Below are 547 nucleotides of genomic sequence, written 5' to 3'. Positions count from 1 at the left end.
GGAGTCCGCCGCGCCACCATACCCGGAGTCCAGCGTCAGGTCTTCCAGCGTCCTCCCCGCGCTCTTACCGCGTCGGGCCATCGCTGCACTTCATGCTGCACCCGCAGCGCGACACTGGGAAGGGTAATTAAGAGTGGTAAGGCTGCTGGCGGGGCGGCAGGGATGGGGCCACGGGGAACAGTGAAGTGAGAAGCCCCCGCGCGTTGCACTGCACCGCACCGCACCTCACAGAGCAAAGCCGCGCCGCGCCGAGCCGAGCGGCAGCGCACCGCCGGCCGCAGGAGCTGGGGCGGGGGAGGCATGCGCGGGGGACAGACCCAGAGAGGCAGCCAATGGAAGGGCCGCATGCTAATGAGCATCCCCGCCCCTGCCCAGCTGCAGGAAGCCAGGCGCTGCGCGAGCCACGGGGAAACCACGCAGGGAGCGTGCACACGCACGCACACACACACACACACACACACACAACTTCACCCGCACACAACCACATTCACACACAACTTCTCACACACACACACACACACGTTCCCGTTGTTCTCTTCAAGAGGGC

General features: G+C 66.2%; 1 protein-coding gene across 1 annotated transcript in view; it reads right to left on the bottom strand.

The window, feature by feature from the left end:
* Positions 1-81, bottom strand: part of BTBD11 (BTB domain containing 11) — a 278,838-nt gene extending 278,757 nt beyond the window's left edge. The window contains exon 1 of the mRNA XM_025204909.1: positions 23-81. Within this exon, the coding sequence (XP_025060694.1) occupies positions 23-81 (59 nt within the window). The remainder of the gene's footprint in view (positions 1-22) is intronic.
* Positions 82-547: the final 466 nt, after the last annotated feature.

This window comes from Alligator sinensis, unplaced genomic scaffold, assembly GCF_000455745.1.
Source record: "Alligator sinensis unplaced genomic scaffold, ASM45574v1 scaffold267_1, whole genome shotgun sequence".
Classification (NCBI taxonomy): Eukaryota; Metazoa; Chordata; order Crocodylia; family Alligatoridae; genus Alligator; species Alligator sinensis.
This window is presented reverse-complemented; position numbering and strand designations above follow the sequence as displayed.